At 39.6% G+C, this 16,352-nt stretch overlaps 1 protein-coding gene across 2 annotated transcripts in view; it reads left to right on the top strand.

Annotated features, from left to right (window-relative positions):
* Window positions 1–6,909, top strand: part of ATP5MC3 (ATP synthase membrane subunit c locus 3) — a 58,907-nt gene extending 51,998 nt beyond the window's left edge. For both annotated transcript variants that reach the window (XM_079924605.1, XM_079924604.1), the window contains exons 4-8: window positions 3,098–3,304; window positions 3,492–3,603; window positions 4,801–4,878; window positions 5,767–5,960; window positions 6,654–6,909. In XM_079924605.1, coding sequence (XP_079780731.1) covers window positions 3,565–3,603; window positions 4,801–4,878; window positions 5,767–5,960; window positions 6,654–6,768 — 426 coding nt within the window. In that variant the 5' untranslated portion in view covers window positions 3,098–3,304; window positions 3,492–3,564 and the 3' untranslated portion in view covers window positions 6,769–6,909. The remainder of the gene's footprint in view (window positions 1–3,097; window positions 3,305–3,491; window positions 3,604–4,800; window positions 4,879–5,766; window positions 5,961–6,653) is intronic.
* Window positions 6,910–16,352: the final 9,443 nt, after the last annotated feature.

Below are 16,352 nucleotides of genomic sequence, written 5' to 3'. Positions count from 1 at the left end.
GAAGGACTTTCCTTTCTTCTTCAGGTGGGTTGGCTTGCAGCAGAGGCCTGGTTGTGTTCACCTCGGCAATCCTCATGGTTCACTTGTGGCCCGTGCCTTCAGCAAGTTTCTTCACCACAAGTGAACTTCAAGTTCCTGTGACAGCCATGTCCTCTCCTCTAAATTTCTAAGTTTTTCGTTACTATTCACTCTTACTCAGCCAAAGGTAGTAGCTATTCCTATAGTTCCTATGGTTTATCTCTAGGCTTTCTATCCTGTGCCATTGATCTATATTTCTGTTTTTGTGCCAGTACCATACTGTCTTGATTACTGTAGCTTTGTAATATAGTCTGAAGTCTGGGAGCCTGATTCCTCCAGCTTTGTTTTTCTTTCTCAAGATTGCTTTGGCTATTCATGGTCTTTTGTGTTTCCATACAAATTGTGAAATTTTTTGTTCTAGTTCTGTGAAAAATGCCATTGGTAGTTTGATAGGGATTGCATTGAATCTGTAGATTGCTTTGGGTAGTATAGTCATTTTCACAATGTTGATTCTTCCAATCCAAGAACATGGTGTATCTCTCCATCTGTTTGTGTCGTCTTTAATTTCTTTCATCAGTGTCTTACAGTTTTCTGCATATAGGTCCTTTTGTCTCCTTATCTAGGTTTATTCCTAGATATTTTATTCTTTTTGTTGCAGTGGTAAATGGGAATGTTTCCTTAATTTCTCTTTCAGATTTTTCATCATTAGTGTATAGGAATGCAAGAGATTTCTGTGCATTAATTTTGTATCCTGCTACTTTACCAAATTCATTGACTAGCTCTAGTAGTTTTCTGGTAGCAACTTTAGGATTCTCTACGTATAGTATCATGTCATCTGCAAACAGTGACAGCTTTACTTCTTCTTTTCCAATTTGTATTCCTTTTATTTCTTTTTCTTCTCTGATTGCTGTGGCTAGGACTTCCAAAACTATGTTGAATAATAGTGGTGAGAGTGGACATCCTTGTCTTGTTCCTGATCTTAGAGGAAATGCTTTCAGTTTTTCACCATTGAGGATGATGTTTGCTGTGGGTTTGTCGTATATTGCCTTTATTATGTTGAGGTAGGTTCCCTCTATGCCCACTTTCTGGAGAGTTTTTATCATAAATTGGTGTTGAATTTTGTCGAAAGCTATTTCTGCATCTATTGAGATGATCATATGGTTTTTATTCTTCAATTTGTTAATATGGTGTATCACATTGATTGACTTGCATATATTGAAGAATCCTTGCATTCCTGGGATAAACCCCACTTGATCATGGTGTATGATCCTTTTAAGGTGCTCTTGGATTCTGTTTGCTAGTATTTTGTTGAGGATTTTTGCGTCTATGTTCATCAGTGATATTGGCCTGTAAGTTTTCTTTTTTTGTGACATCTTTGTCTGGCTTTGGTATGGGACATTCCATCTTATCTTCTCAGACTGGGATTTATATCATTGGCCTCCTTGGTTCTCAGGCCTTCAGATTCCAATTGAATTATACCACCAGCTTTCCTGAGTCTCCAGCTTGGAACATCAGCTCATGGGACTTCTCAGCTTCTATAACCACATAAGCCCATTCCTCATGGTTATCGTGTCAGTCTGTCTGTCTCTCTCTCTCTCTATAAACAATAGTGCTCTGTACTACTCAGGGTTCTCCACAGAAGCAGAACCTGTAGGATCCTACTGAGGGAGGTCAGTTTTTCTTCCAGCTGGTTCTGTTTCTCTGGAGAACTCTGACTAATACAGAGCATTATTGTTTATTCTACTTTAAGCATCACAGGACATCTTACCACATACTTAAGGCAAGAACTGAGTACTTGAGAAAATATACTAATAATTTCTCTTTGAACTGCACGTATGCATTATCTCTATTTTATGGGCTAAAGATTGAAACTGGGGACTTCCCTGGTGGTCCAGTGGTTAAGAATCCGCCTTCCAATGCAGGGGATATGGGTTTAATCCCTGGTCCGGGAAGATCCCACATGCCACAGGGCAACTAAGCCCACATGCCTCAACTAGAGAGCCAGCGCGCTGCAACTGGAGAGAAGCCTGCGTGCTGCAACGAAGATCCCGCGTGCTGCAACTAAGACCTGACACAGCCAAAAATAAAAATTAATTATTTTTAAAAAAGAGATTGAAACTAAAATGATTAGCTCGTGTGTGATTTTGAAGCATTTGTCTGTGAAGTTAGATCAGTGACAAAGTCTTATTCACTCTTCAAATTTTAGTTCTGAGGGCTTCTCCCCAGGATTACTGCTAGATGATACTGCACCTTTGTGCCAACTAGAAGAAGAAGTGATCCTCTGGGTCCATGTTGTACCAGGGCTCTAGACCAAGTGGGTAGGATTTCAGTCCCCAGCCATCCCATCATCCGGGCACACTAGATATTTATTCTTTTATGTTGACTTGTATCACCTCTGATAGCCACTTGTTAGAACTATTAAGTCAGATTTACAGAATTCAAGGACTTAACAGAAGTCCAGAAAGAGCCATTTTTCTGAGACATTTCTGTATTCATCTGAAGTCCAAAGTTACCAAAAACAAGTGTTAAAGTTGGGTCAGTTTTGAAAAAACTCAGACTTTCTTTAGTCCCTGGCCCTACATGAAAAAACATTTACAATCCCTTAATTCTCCCAACCATGGGTCTGGGATTGAAAAACCGACCTGCCTCACTTTACCAAGAGGCAATTTTGTGCCCAAGTCACTAAGCTCTTAGATCTATTCATTTGCTTATTCCTTTGTCCCAGTAGGTCAGGCCCACTTTCACCCAAAAGATTATTCCAGACTCTGGAACCTTTTCCAGATTCCTTTAAAGAAATGTATTTTCACTTTGCTGGGAACCCTAATTGCTTCTGCCAAGCAGAGAATGAACCGTTTCCCCACACTGAGTCCCATTTCACAGAGGAGAATGACCAGGAAGGGAGCTCCTCTATGAAAGGGACCTAGAAACTGATAAAAGGCCAAATCTCATCAACTGAAAGACAAAGTCCCACTATCCTCCGACCAGCCTAGATCAAAGGCGAAACAACTTGTTCGGTTCTCTCTGCCTGGGCTGGTCTTTATTTCTTCTTTTTGTCTCTCCGCCACCCTCTGCTCCTCAGTCCGTCTCCGGGCGGTTGTCGCTGCCTTTCCCGACTGGTTACCAATAAAGTTGTTACACAGTGACCTTGAGCGTCTTCCCAGCTGTACCCGATTCCCCGCCTTCTGCATCCGGGTGCCGCGGCGCGGATAAGAGCCGGACCGCGCCTGCGCACCCAGCCCCATTCCTTCGACCTCTGCTGACTCGGCCGCTGCCACCTCCTGGGAAGGTAAGCGGAGGGTGCGGGAGCCGGACCTGGCCGAGGTGGAGCCGCGCCCAGGAGGGACCCATTCATTCTGCTGTCGCCTCGCTTGGCACGGGACCCGAGCTGACCGCGTGCACGGGAGCCCGCGGGACCTGGGTGGAAGGACGGGCCCTCGGAGGGCACTTGACCTTAAGCCTCTTTGCCTCCGCAGAGAGGAAGCGGGAGAGGAGCCCTAGCCGCTTGTCACCCAAGTCCTCCAGCCGCGCCGCCCCGAAGAGTGCAAGATGTTCGCCTGCGCCAAGCTCGCCTGCACCCCAGCTCTGGTGCGTAGCCCAGGCTGGGCCGGGGGCTCGAGGCCCCGACCACTTGGCCCGGGCGTCCACGTTGTTGAACGGGTCACCTCGGGGCAGGACACACCGCCCTCTCGGGACAGCTCTCCCTAGCCCCATAACCTCTGTGTCCTTTTCTCCCTTTCCTCCTCTTCCTGGGGCTTCTCATTCCGCTCCTCCCCTCCACTCGCGGGGTGGAGAGCCGCCGAGGCCTAGCTGTCAGGCCCAGCTCGGTGTAGGTCAAACCCTCCTTGCCCCTCGTTCCGGAGCGGCCCCCCACCCCACCTCCTCCGACACCCTGTTGGATCGCGGCCTCGCGAGGGTTGGGGTGCAGTGGAGGGTGGAGGGGGCCCCTGAGGCCTAGCGTTGCGGCTGCACTCTCACTTGCTGATCTGTAGGTCAGTCTCGCTGCTGCAGAGGGAGGGACTTTCCTCACCCTGTGTGGGCGGAGGCGGCTGGTGCAGGACCCGAAAATCTCTCCTCCTGCTTCTGGGATGTTATTTCCAAAACCATTTTGGACACTTTTGATGACGTGAAGATCTCGGGGGTTTGTCTTAGAGAATCAGGTCTTGGTTCTGAAGGGGTTTTCTGTGACCTTAATTTAGTGGACACTCAAGGGCGGAGAAGGTGGACTGGAACGTGTCCTTATGGTCAGAGTATTTCAACGATTGTTCTTCCACTGATGTGGAATTGCTTAAGCTGCTTTTTAATTCTATGATTAATGGACATATAGGAATATCCTAGAAATAGCGGGAGCTCATGTTAACTAATGGGCTATTTAAAATGACACGCTGTTTATAGTGCTGTTGTACCTACTTGTTGATCCACTTAAACTTAACCAAAGAATGTGGGGTGTTTATTGCTGGTTTTCTGATCTGAATTGTGGCGCTACAATAATTGAAATTTTAAAAGCAATACTTATTCTTTTTAACTAATTGTTCTTAGAAGTTTTGTTCAGGATATCACAAATACATTATGAAGCAAGCTTTAAAATTGTATTAACAATTTTATTAAAATTGCTTTGTGCCTTGAAAAATGACCAAACAGACAAGATAAGAATCAATAGAGGAAAGTCATAATTTTTCTTACTCATTTTTGCAGTTTGCCTTTTTAGAATTCATGGTTTAAGAAGGGTCATTGAAGTTTTATCTGTATTTTTACTTAATACATGGAATCTTTTTTCATTAACAGATCCGAGCTGGATCCAGAGTTGCATACAGACCAATTTCTGCATCAGTGTTATCTCGACCAGAGGCTAGGACTGGAGAGGTAAATGTAGTAATAATAGAAATTAAGTAACACTACCAAATAAGCCTTATGGTTTCGATTAAAGTGAAGGGGAAAAACCTCATTAATGAGTGGTCTGAGAGGGTCCTTTCCACCCTTTCATCCAAAAAATTTGCAGAGAATGAGCCAATGAAAGGAACATCTGTATCCAAAACTTATCCACCTGAATTGGCTAAGAAATATAGTCAGTATATATACTTAAGTATATGGTTTTGAGTTGCCTGTATTTAAGATTATGATAGCAACAGTTACTGAACAGCCTACTCTATTAAAAAGCATATGCAGGGCTTCCCTGGTGGCGCAGTGGTTAAGAATCTGCCTGCCAATGCAGGGGATATGGGTTCGAGCCGTGGTCCAGGAAGATCCCACATGCCGTGGAGCAACTTAGCCCGTACACCACAACTACTGAGCCTGTGCTCTAGAGCCTGTGAGCCATAACTACTGAGCCCACATGCCACAACTACTGAAGCCTGCACACCTAGAGCCCGTGCTCTGCAACAAGAGAAGCCACTGCAATGAGAAGCCTGCTCACTGCAACGAAGGGTAGCCCCTGCTCGCCACAACTAGAGAAAGCCCATGTGCAGCAATGAAGACCCAATGCAGCCAAAAATAAATTAATTAATTCAAAATTAAAAGCATATGCACGTACACCGTTTCTTAATTTTCAAAAACTTTATGCAGTGTGATATTGCTGTTCCTATTCTGCAAGATGGGAATTATTCTAAGCCCCAGATTTTTCTGTTGTGCCACACCACCTATTCAAACTCAGCTACAAAAATAGAGAAGTGGTTATCATTTTGACAGTACGGTAATTAAAATAGATAACTGTGATTGCTGATTTGACCTTTGCCTTTATTTCCTGTTCTCTAGAGCTCTACGGTATTTAATGGGGCCCAGAATGGTGTGTCTCAGTTAATCCAAAGGGAGTTCCAGACCAGTGCAGTCAGCAGAGACATTGATACTGCGGCCAAATTTATAGGTGCAGGTGCTGCAACAGTAGGAGTGGCTGGTTCTGGTGCTGGTATTGGCACAGTCTTCGGCAGCCTCATCATTGGTTATGCCAGGTAATTCCTGTTGCCGAATAAACTAGTTTAAAAACATGCTTGAAATAATTGGAAACTTAGGAAACTAGTGAAATCATCATAGCTACTTTGTATTAAGTGCCTGTCTGTGTCTTGCATTATACTTTGAGGTCTTTGCATGCAGTTATCTCACTGCTCCCAACACGCCTTGGAGAAACACTGGTTTACCTGTGAAGGACTAGAGACACAGAGGTTATACGGCTTGCCCAAAGTCAAAGCCAGTGTCAGAAAATAAATTATAACTCACTTTGACTTCAGAGTCTGCACTCTTTAATTTTTAAGTTGTAGTGGGAATATAATTAAGAGAGCTCATGCTTTAAAAATATCAGCTTCCGTTTTATTACTTAAGACCTTATTTTTAAACTAACAAATCTTAAAAAGTATAGAACATACTTTCATGGGAATAAGAAGAATGTCAGAATCCCTCAAAATGGATGAAGACTAACCACTTATATTGATATAGAGAGACAGTGCCTCCCTTTCCCCATATGATTAGGAATGAGGAGAAAGGAATGTCAAAGGCAGAACCAAAAGAGAACTAGGCAAAACACTGTTCCAGTACTTTCCAATTTACAAAGATCCTCATGCTAGTAATCTGGTTTTTTAACATTTACCAACCATGTTAAAATTCAAATAATATTTCAAAGTAACAATGATATGTGTTGTCTCTTTTAGAAACCCTTCGCTGAAACAGCAGCTGTTCTCATATGCTATCCTGGGATTTGCCTTGTCTGAAGCTATGGGTCTCTTTTGTTTGATGGTTGCTTTCTTGATTTTGTTTGCCATGTAACAGAAATTACTGCTGGAAATGTTGGCATTCATGTTAATTACAGATGTAATTCTGTGTATCTTACTGTGACTCCAAAAACTGTAGCATTGGTGTCATGAAAATGTACGTTATTTCCAAAGTCATTAAAGATGAAAACTTTAATTTTTGCTGTGATTTGTACTTACCTAATTTAAATTTAGATCATCACAAAGAAGAACATGTATTCAGGCAGAGGCTGTACAAGTCAGAGGAAACTACTGCAGTTGCCCTGGTGATGGAAAAGATCCTAATGTAATTTTTATGGGAATTCTTTTATATAGTGTTCTGAACATTGTAAATTATAGGGCTTTTGTTTATTCGTGTAAAGGGGAAATGTTTGAGTGCTTTGAGCTTCTATGAAATATGATTAATTAAATCAAGATATTAATTACTCAAGATGGTTTTGTGTTTTTAAGGGCTAATAACGTGAATTACAATACTTGGAAGCAGGATCACCTTCCAGGACTAACCTGGCTGGTCTTAACACAGCTGGATCTAAAAATAAATCATGTCGGGTTTTTAGGAATTGAAGCCTTATTAAATGGGTGTTGGGATTAGGGAGGTGATTTTTACTTTTCAGTAGGTCTCACGTTAAGCAGTTGTGTGTCTATAGTGAATCTTATCTGTCTTCTAAGAAGAAACTCAATCTAACTAGCAGCTAGTTTCTTGCTTAAACAAGGCTCTTATTAAAAACCAAATATCAAAAAGTAAACTGAATTTAAATTTAAAGCCAAAAGTTGCTAAAGCATTGCTCATCTTTGATACCAACAAATGTTTATAATAGCCTTGGGAATGACAATTGGTTCAATAGTATTCTGTTTCTAATACTACATGTTGCTTATTGGTCAAATTTTGCCTATTAAAATGAAGAAAGGGGTGCTACTATAGAAAGACTGAGCTTTCCCCCTAGCAAATATATTGTACCATTACATTATTTGTCATCACAGTTTCAGGGTTTCTATAAAAGGTTAGGCTGACAGTTGGAAAGCTTCATTTTATTCCTTTAATCCCTTCTGCCTAATTTGATTTCAGTTAAGAGCCGTCAGCTACAAGGGTTTGTCAAAGTGCAGTGGGAAGACCCATCTCCATCAGAATCACCTAGGATGTCTAAAGTACAAATCCCTACGCTCCAGACCTACTGAATTAGAGTCTTTGGCCTTGAAACTCAGCCATCTGCATTTTTAAAAAGGTTTCTCAGGTAATTTTTGAGCACATTATTTGAGGATCACTAACTTATCTGTATCCTTCCCACTCTCTATAAAGTGTCAGAAACACTAAAGAGCTAGAGCTACTACCACTTTCTGGTTGGTTAATCACCTAGTCTATGTTACATAATTTCCTGGAACCTTCACCTTTTTCTTAAAAGTACTACTCAGTATTTGAATTTAGCAATGTAAAGAAGTATTACATGTATTATATGACCTAGCAATTCCGCAGCTTGGTATATACACAAAAGAATTACAGGCATTCAACAAAAACTATATACAGATGTTCATAGCAGCACTATTCACAATAGCCAAAAGGTAGAGACAACCAAACTGATGTTTGGATAAACTGATGATAAAATGTGGTATATCCATATAATGGAATATTATTCAGCCATAGAAAAGAATGACGTACTGATGAGCGTTACAACATGAGTGAACCTTGAAAACATGAAAGTGAAAGTGCTTTCACTTGGCTAAGTGAAAGAAGCCAAGCACAAAAGGCTGAATATTTACATGAAATATTCAGAATACACAAATCTGTAGAGACAGGGGAATTCCTTGGTGGTCCAGTGGTTAGGACTCTGCGCTCTCACCACCGAGGACCCAGGTTCAATCCCTGGTTGGGAAACGAAAATCCCACAAGCTGCACAGTGCCACCAAAAAAAAAAAAAAAGGTCCATAGAGACAGTAGATTAGTGGTTACTAAAGGCTAGTGGGAGTAGAGATTGGGAAGTAACTGCTTAATAGGTGTGGGAGGTCCTTTTGGGGTAACCCGTATTCTGGTGATGGTTGTACAACATTGTGAATGTACTGAATTGTACACTTTAAAATGGTTAAAAGAAAATACATATCTTACTACAATTTACAAAGAAGTACTGCACAATTAACACAAAGTCCATAGTGTAAAATCATATGACATTTTTTAAGTCCTAGGGAAATACTTAGATTAACCAGTCCTCTGTTACAAGTTCATTTTAGGCCAAACAAACAAAAAACCTGCTCTTACTGCTGGTTTGGTGTTTAAAGAGGCCTGAAACATTGATTCTGGAACAGGTTTCTTATAAGACATGCCCTTAGCTGAGGATATCCCCTGAGAATGAAAAGGAAATTGTGCTGTGGCTGCCTGGCTTCCAAGTTACTGAGGAAAAAAGAATTCTTTAGAAAATCAGTATAACTTAGAAGTATAACCACAGGCGATCTTACCTTACTTGGAGTAACAAGTTTCTGACGTTGAAAGTACATCACTAGAATACATCTATTTGACAGCAGAAATGTTTATTGTATGCCATTTTTGCAGCAAGTACTACCAGCCTTATAAGCAAATATTAATGGTGTATGCTTTTCACTAACTTCTTAGTTTCTGAACAGAGGCCAATAAAGATATTTTTGCATTGAAGACCAAATGAGTTTTCCATGTTGATAAGTTTGGTCTGTTTAAAAACTCCAAGAGACAAGAGCACCCAAGAGTGGTAGAGTGCTAATTCATCTATTTATTTAGAATACCTAAAGGTATTTCAGATTTCCAGGCATACTTCTTATTTGGTAACATGTTGTTACCTTTCTTCATTGCAGGAATGTGGTATTTTTAATGCCTTTGGGATTAACCCAAAATACAGATTTGAGTATGAAGTGTATGTTTGAACTAAAGAAAAACTTGTCATCTAGCCCCAAACACTAGACATGTATGGAAATAACTAAAACTCAAAGTAGAATGGTGAGTTCCAGAAGAGTGGCAGGAAGTACTAAGATGTTCAGGGGAGTAGAAAGAGTTTTCTAGCAATGGAATCACATGAAGAAGAGTTATTTTTCTACAAATTAATACAAACCTTGAACTGGTGGAATGAAGAAAGGCCAGAATAAGAGGGTATCTTAGCTAGTGAAAGCATGTGGTAAGGTTCGGGAGAAACAAGGAGCTGCCTGGGTATGGAAGGGAAATAGTGTAAGATAAGGCTGCAGAGGTAAACAGGGGCCAAATTATGTAATTTGTCAGATGTAAAAGTGTGGGTTTTATTCATTTGACCACAGCCAGCCATTGAAGGTCCAGAGCCAAGGAAGTTTAATACAAGAACAGTGTAGGATAGACCGGAGGCAGTAATGGTCAGTGGTTGCTATAGTAGCTTTGCTGAGAGGCAACGAGGGTCCAGTCTAGGATGGCGGCAATGAGTACTTTTTTTTAAAAGAGTCTACAAAAGTTGTATCAGTAGGATTTGATGGGAACCAGTTGGAGGAGGAGAGGGTATGTGCATCAGATAAGTGCCATTCCCTATCCTAGTGACTTTGTATACTATGTCATTTAACTTTCATGACAACCATGCAAAATTGGGATTGGTTTCCAAGATGTAGAGTAAAAAGGCTGAGAGGAGTTAAACAGTTCCCCAAATTACATAGCCATTAAGTGGCAAAGTCAGGATCCAAATTCAGGTCATCTTTGATTGCAAAGCCCATGCTTTGATTTTTAGTATGATTATCTTAGGGATGACAAGGAAAAAGTTGATTTGGGGGAAGTTGGTATGTTGTTTTGTTACAGAATTCTAATACAAGATTGAAGCATACTCCTGAAGAGAGACTTGTGGGCTTGAAAAGGGGAAAGGTATGGTATATGATACGGAGTACATGTGAATAAAAGAAGTGCAGAGCAGGAGTAAGGACAGTGACCACTTGTGCCCAAGGGAAGTCAAGGACTCAGAAAAGACCTGAGAAGACCTTATGTTTACACATCAGGTTGATCCTTAGCACAGAGACAGCCTACAACAATAAATAAAAATAATAAAAAGTGCAAATCTTGGGGAAGAAGGAGAATCTGATTTCCAGAGATCCCACATTATTAGATTCAAATGTCCAGTTTTCAGCAAAAAATATCACAAAATATTCAAAGAAACAGGAAAGTGTGGTTCGTTAAAAGGAAAAAAAGATCAACAGAATCTGCCCCTGAAAAAGACCTGATGGCAGATCTGCTAGGCAAAGACTTTTAAACAACTGTCTTAAAGATGATCAAAGAACTAAAGGAAGATGTGGAGAAAGTCAAAAAAAGAAAAGTATGAACTTTCTGATTTCAAAACTTACAAAAGCTACAGTAATCAAAGCTGTGTGGTGCTGGCATAAAGATAGACATAATAGACCAATGGAATAGAATAGAGAGCCCAGAAATAAACCCTTGCATATATGGCCAAATAATATTTTTACTCTTTTTTTTTTGGTATAGGATAGTTGATTTACAATATTGTGTTAGTTTCAGGTGTACGGCAAAGCGATTCAATTATTTTTTTCAGATTATATTCCATTATAGGTTATTACAAGGTATTGAATATAATTCCATGTGCTATATAGTAAATCCTTGTTGCTTATCTGTTTTATGTTCAGTAATTTGTATCTGTTAATCCCATACTCCTAATTTGTCCCTTCTTCCCTCCCTCTCCCCTTTGGTAACCATAAGTTTGTTTTCTATGTGAGTCTGTTTCTGTTTTGTATGTAGATTCATTTGTATTGTTTTTTAGATTCCACATATAGGTGATATCATATAGTATTTGTCTTTCTCTGTCTGACTTCACTACGTATAATATTCTCTAGGTCTATCAATGTTGCTACAAAAGGCAATATTTCATGCTTTTTTATGGCTGAGTAATATTTTTTTGTAAAATAATTTTTGACAAAAACGCTAAGACCATTCAATGGAGAAAGGACAGTCTTCAGCAAATGATACTGGGAAAACTGGCTATCCACATGCAAAAGAAAAAAGCTGGACCCTTATTTAACACTGTATACAAAAATTAACTCAAAGTGGATTAAAGACTTAAATGTAAGACCTAAAATTATAAAACTCTTGGAAGAAAACAGGGCAAAGTTTGCAGGACATTGGATTTGGCAATGATTTCTTGAATATGACACCAAAGGCACAGGCAACAAAAGAAAAATTAGATAAATTGGACATCATGAAAATTTTAAAAAATTTGTGCAATAAGAAAACCATCAACGGAATAAAAAGGCAATCCACAGAATGGGAGAAAATATTTGTAAATCATATATCTGATAAGGGATTCATATCCAGACATATAGAGTACTCCTGAAACTCAACAACAAAAAAAACAACCCAATTGAAAAATGACCAAAGGACTTGAATAGACATTTCTCCAAAAAAAAAGATAGTCAAATGGCTAACAAGCACATGAAAAGATGCTCAACATCACTAATCATTAGGGAAATGCAAATCAAAACTACAATGAGATACCACCAAGCACCCACTAGAATAGCTACTATCAAAGAAAAATGGAAAATAACAAATGTTGGCATTGATATGGAGAAAATGGAACCCCTGTGCACAGTAAGTAGGAATGTAAAATGGTATGGCTGCTGTAGAAAACAGTATGGTGTTCCTCAAAAAATTAGAAATAGAATTACCATATGACCCAGCAATTGCACTTCTGGGTATATACTCAAAAGAATCGAAAGCAAGGTCTTGAAGAGATACTTGTACACCCATAGTCATAGCAACGTTGTTCACAATAGCTAAAATGGCAACCCAAGTGTCATCGATGGATGAATGGATAAACAAAATGTGGTATATACATACAGTGGAATATTTTTCAGCCTTAAAAAGAAGGAAGTTCTGACACATGCTACACTGCAGATGAACCCTGAGGACATTATGCTAAGTGAAATAAGCCTGTCACAAAAAGACAAACACCATATGTTTTCACTTATATGAGGTACTTAGAGTAGTCAAAATCATGGAGACAAAAGATAGAATTGTGGTTGCTAGGGGCTGAGGTGGGGGAAATGAGGGGGACGGGCAGCTATAGTTTAATGGGTATAGAGTTTTAGTTTACTAGATGAGAAGAGTTATGGAGATGGATGGTGGTGATGGTTGTACAACATTATGAATATATTTATTATAATATGACTGAAATGTACACTTAAAATGGTTAAGATGGTAAATTTTGTGTGTATTTTATCAAAATTTTTTTAAAAGAGGGGGGATCAAGGGCTCAGAGGTTGCAATAAGGTTGAAGATCCATTTCAGTAAGCACCAAAAACTAGACAACTTTTTTAAATTTCAGAGTTCAGATCTTAGAAGTAAGGTAGGTCCAAGGAATGACCAAATTTTGTGGTCAAGTTGTTAAGCGGCTAAAGTTGGGTAGAAATTAATGTCCTTGAAGTTAAGTTTAAGGAGAGATTGTAGAGAAATGGGAAATAACATTTAATAACCAAATAAACTATCTCATGCTTCTACTGCAAGTTTTAAAGTCTGTTTGATAGGCTTCCCTGGTGGCGCCACTGGTTGAGAGTCTGCCTGCTGATGCAGGGGATACGGGTTCATGCCCCGGTCCGGGAAGATTCCACATGTCGCGGAGCAGCTAGGCCTGTGAGCCATGGCTGCTGAGCCTGCACGTCTGGAGCCTGTGCTCTGCAGCGGGAGAGGCCACAACAGTGAGAGTCCCGCGTACCGCAAAATTGTGTTTGATAATTTTAGCCAATATGGTTTGTTTTGCATGTTAAGTAAGGAGAAGTTTGTATTATTGCAGTACTATCCTCACAAAGCCTTTTAAAATATGATTTCTACACATGAAATTATAGATGAGTTGTTGAATTCTCTACATGCTGAGCATATATAAATTGCATAATTTCATGCTGTTGCTCTACTGCTAATACTATGGACTTAAGACTCTAACACATAGTTCATCAATTACTTGCCCAATCCTTTACATTATTAGGGGAAAAAATTATTTTTTTTCAGATCTAATACCATTCTCCTCTGCCTCAACAAACATAGCAACATTATGCCTTAGTTTGCTTTGCTGGTTGACAAGTAGTAGTGAAAATTTGTCATAGTATAGGATTTATAAAAAACGATAGTATCTTTTAAATAGTTTTTTAAAAAGTATTGGTAGATAGCATGCATTTATTTATACTTCTCTCTTTCCTCCACCTATCCCTATCCTACACTTCCCTCACACACACACACACACACACACACACACACACACACACACACACACACACACACACACACACACACACACACACACAAGCTTACTTGTGCATTCTCCTGTAGGTTTTCTGGTGATGTGTATATCATAATTTACTAGAGCATTGCTACTCAAAGTGATGTCCATGGATCAGCACCATTGGCATCACCTGGGAGCTTGTTAGAACTATAGGTTCTGTAGCCTCGCATCAGATCTTTTGAATCAGAATCTGAATTTTAACAAGGAACCCAGGTGATCTGTATATACATAAAACTCAAAGTTTACAGTGCTTCTCAAAGAAGTACTACCAGAATACTATGATTCCCGGCATGTCATGACTCAGACTCCTTATCTTTCAAAAAGCTGTCAACTGGTTCATTGGAAGACTTGTTTCCTCCTCCCTATTGCAATGTACTGCTAATCCAGTGATTCTTAAAGTGTGGTCTGAGAATTCTGAGGGCCCCAAGAGCCTTTCAGGGAGTTCATGAGGTCCTCCCTTTTCCATTTACATAGTTCTGTGAGGCTAGATTTTCATCATACACTTCAACCAAAACATATTGCAGCAGATCAAATGCAGAAGCAGATACAATAATGCAACTATCTTCTACTAAGCCATGACATAACGATTTGCAAACATGAAAACAATGTCATTCTTCTGTTTTTGTTTTAGAAAATATAATTATTTTTCCCCAAAGTGTTATTTATGTTAAGATGTTGTTACCAGGTGTAGGGTCCCAAAGTCAAAAAGTTTGAGAACCACTGGTCTAATCTGTCAGTGAGAAAACAGGCTGCAATACACATCTCACTTACAAATCAATAGAAATGTCAATTTTGTAAATTGAGGGTAACCTGTCTCCCTAGGTCATATCCTTTCAGCTATCAATCTGTTTATAATCTCTAAAAATTGGCACAGGTTCTTGGCAAGAATCTGTACTTCTTTCTCCCAAATGATTTAAGTACTCTATCTCCTCTTATATGTTTTGTAACTTAGAGCTTCTTTCTCAAAGGAGCTTAAATTTTGAAGAGAGAGGGCTTCCCTGGTGGCGCAGTGGTTGAGTCTGCCTGCTGACGCAGGGGACACGGGTTCGTGCCCCGGTCCGGGAAGATCCCACATGCTGCGGAGCGGCTGGGCCCATGAGCCATGGCTGCTGAGCCTGCGCGTCCGGAGCCTGTGCTCTGCAACGGGAGAGGCCACAACAGTGAGAGGCCCGCGTACCGCAAAAAAAAAAGGCCTATCTACTTTGAAATGCCATGACATTTATAACTCATTTGCGCACATTTTAGTGAATATATTCTAGACCGAGCAATCTGTGATCTGTCAGTCACACGTTTTGTCCATCACCATGTTCATCATCAGTAATCTGAACGGCTGAGGTTTTAATAATCAGTGCTACACTACACTAACACTACTACAATGTTACTAATGTTATGTAGAGATGGTACTTTCATTTTAACTTGAGGCATAAACAGTGTCAATTCGGCTTCTTTCAGGGCTCTTGAGTAATGAAATTAGTTTTAAAAGAGGGGTGAGTTGGCTCACATACATGTATAGAGGCCAGAAACCTGCTAAAAGGTCCAGTGCCATTACAATGTCACTTTTATGGCAGATACCATTATTGAACTGTAGGTTCATTAACTCTCAAATACTATGCCCCACAATCTAACAACAATTTCAGTTTCATTTGAGTTTGGAGATAACGTTTGAGTGCATTTAATGTTCATATGTAAACTTAATACATAATTTTGCTATAGACTAGAAATCATCACTTAATAAGTGGAAAACAAGGCACTGAAAAAAACTTGCTTTTTTAAAAAAATAATTAATGCAAATTTTCGCAGGGTCCCCATCATACTTTTCAAGGGCGCTAGGGTGTATTTATTGAACAATCAATATCCCTACCTTTAACATTCGAAACATTTAAGTTGTAAAGAGAATCATAGAACAACATTAAGAAATATTTTCAGCACTTCTCTTTGTTTGTAGGAATGTATCTGTGTCAACTGAAGAGCAATAAATACGGTCTTTTTTGTCCTTTATGTTAATCAAATGATTAGCTCCCCCGCCCCGCATTCTTTTTAAACAGCTACTTTCAAAGCTTGACAGTTATTTCCTAGGCATTGCATCGGCCTATTAAGCAGTAGGACAGTATTACGGAAAGAGTGCTATTTCTACGCCGTATTAATTTGGTGTCCTTTGGTCCTCTCAAGTGTTAATACGGAGTTGCTGATGTTTTAAAGGTTTGGAATTCTCTCTACTAAAATTGATATTTTTTATCTATAACTGCTAAGTAAAGGAAAATTGATAAAATAGGATACACCATAATATGGAGGATTTTCCTCTTGCACTATTTTAAGTTAGGGAGATATAGTGGAAGGCACTGTATTTCCTTTTAGT

Source organism: Stenella coeruleoalba (genome assembly GCF_951394435.1).
Source record: "Stenella coeruleoalba genome assembly, chromosome: 6".
Lineage (NCBI taxonomy): Eukaryota > Metazoa > Chordata > Mammalia > Artiodactyla > Delphinidae > Stenella > Stenella coeruleoalba.
The sequence above is the reverse complement of the archived record's forward strand: the minus strand, read 5'-3'. Positions and strand labels throughout refer to the sequence as shown.